Source organism: Corvus brachyrhynchos, unplaced genomic scaffold (assembly GCF_000691975.1).
Source record: "Corvus brachyrhynchos isolate BGI_N302 unplaced genomic scaffold, ASM69197v1 scaffold10, whole genome shotgun sequence".
NCBI classification, from domain to species: domain Eukaryota; kingdom Metazoa; phylum Chordata; class Aves; order Passeriformes; family Corvidae; genus Corvus; species Corvus brachyrhynchos.
The window spans coordinates 3,428,414-3,429,366 of NW_008236180.1; the positions used below are offsets into that span (position 1 = coordinate 3,428,414).

General features: G+C 68.1%; 1 protein-coding gene across 1 annotated transcript in view; it reads right to left on the reverse strand.

Moving 5' to 3' along the window:
- Positions 1-6: 6 nt before the first annotated feature.
- Positions 7-953, reverse strand: part of SRXN1 (sulfiredoxin 1) — a 1,770-nt gene continuing 823 nt past the window's right edge. Inside the window, exons 2-3 of the mRNA XM_008634252.2 lie at positions 570-948; positions 7-401 (exon numbers count right to left, since the gene is read on the reverse strand). Of these exons, the coding sequence (XP_008632474.2) occupies positions 198-401; positions 570-948 (583 nt within the window). The 3' untranslated portion in view covers positions 7-197. The remainder of the gene's footprint in view (positions 402-569; positions 949-953) is intronic.

Below are 953 nucleotides of genomic sequence, written 5' to 3' on the forward strand. Positions count from 1 at the left end.
AGGCGGCGGGCCCCTGACCCATCCCGGCTGGAGTGACCCTGGGGACTCTCCAAGGCTGGGGGACCCTGACCCATCCCGGCTGGAGGGACCCTGGGGACTCCCCAGGGCTGGGGACCCCGACCACATCTTCACCAGGCGCTCACGGGTCAGAACCAACAGAGACAGAGCGGGCTGCTGGGCATCCTCGGGGTGCTGGGCTAGCGCAGGTGGGGCGTGGAGGAGCCGAGGTAGGTACGGAGGTCGCTGAGGGTGGAGGGGATGATCTTGGCGGGGATGGTCTCCCGGCGGAGTGCCTGGTGGGCAGCGAAGCGGTGGCAGCCCCCGAAGGAGTAGAAGTAATCGCCACCCTCACTGCCTTTGATCCAGAGCACGTCGATGGGGGGCACCCGCTCGGGATCCTCCTGGGAAGGGGGAGAGACATCCAAGAGCAACACACCCCGGCACTCCCAACCTGTCCTGACACCCCCCGACCTGACTGTGCCAGGGCTTGGGTACTGTCAACTTCCCCGGCAGTGCCTTCTGAGTGGGTGCAGGAGGGGCTGCCTCTGCATCCCGGGGGCTGCGCTCACCTGCAGGGTCTCCATCAGGCTCTGCACCTTTCCGGGCTCCAGCTCTGCCGGGATGGGCCGGATGAGGACACGCATGGGCACGTTGTGCACGGCCGAGATGTGCTGTGTATGGATGCTTCTGCCTTCGGCCTCAGCCATGGCTGTGGCTGCCGGCCGGCCTTGGCCTTCCTCTGTCCTGCTCAGCCGAGCCCTCCGCTCTGCCCCGAGCAGTGCAGCGCCCAGCCGGGCCCCTCTGCTTCCTCCTGGCCCAGACATCGTCATCGTCACTGCCGCCGCCCCACGGTTTTGCAGAGTCACAGTGAAGGGGCAGGACAGACTTCCGGCCCGGGTGCCAGAGCCGGCTGGCCCGCTGCCCGCTCCGGAGAGCCTGCGGTCAGGGCTGCC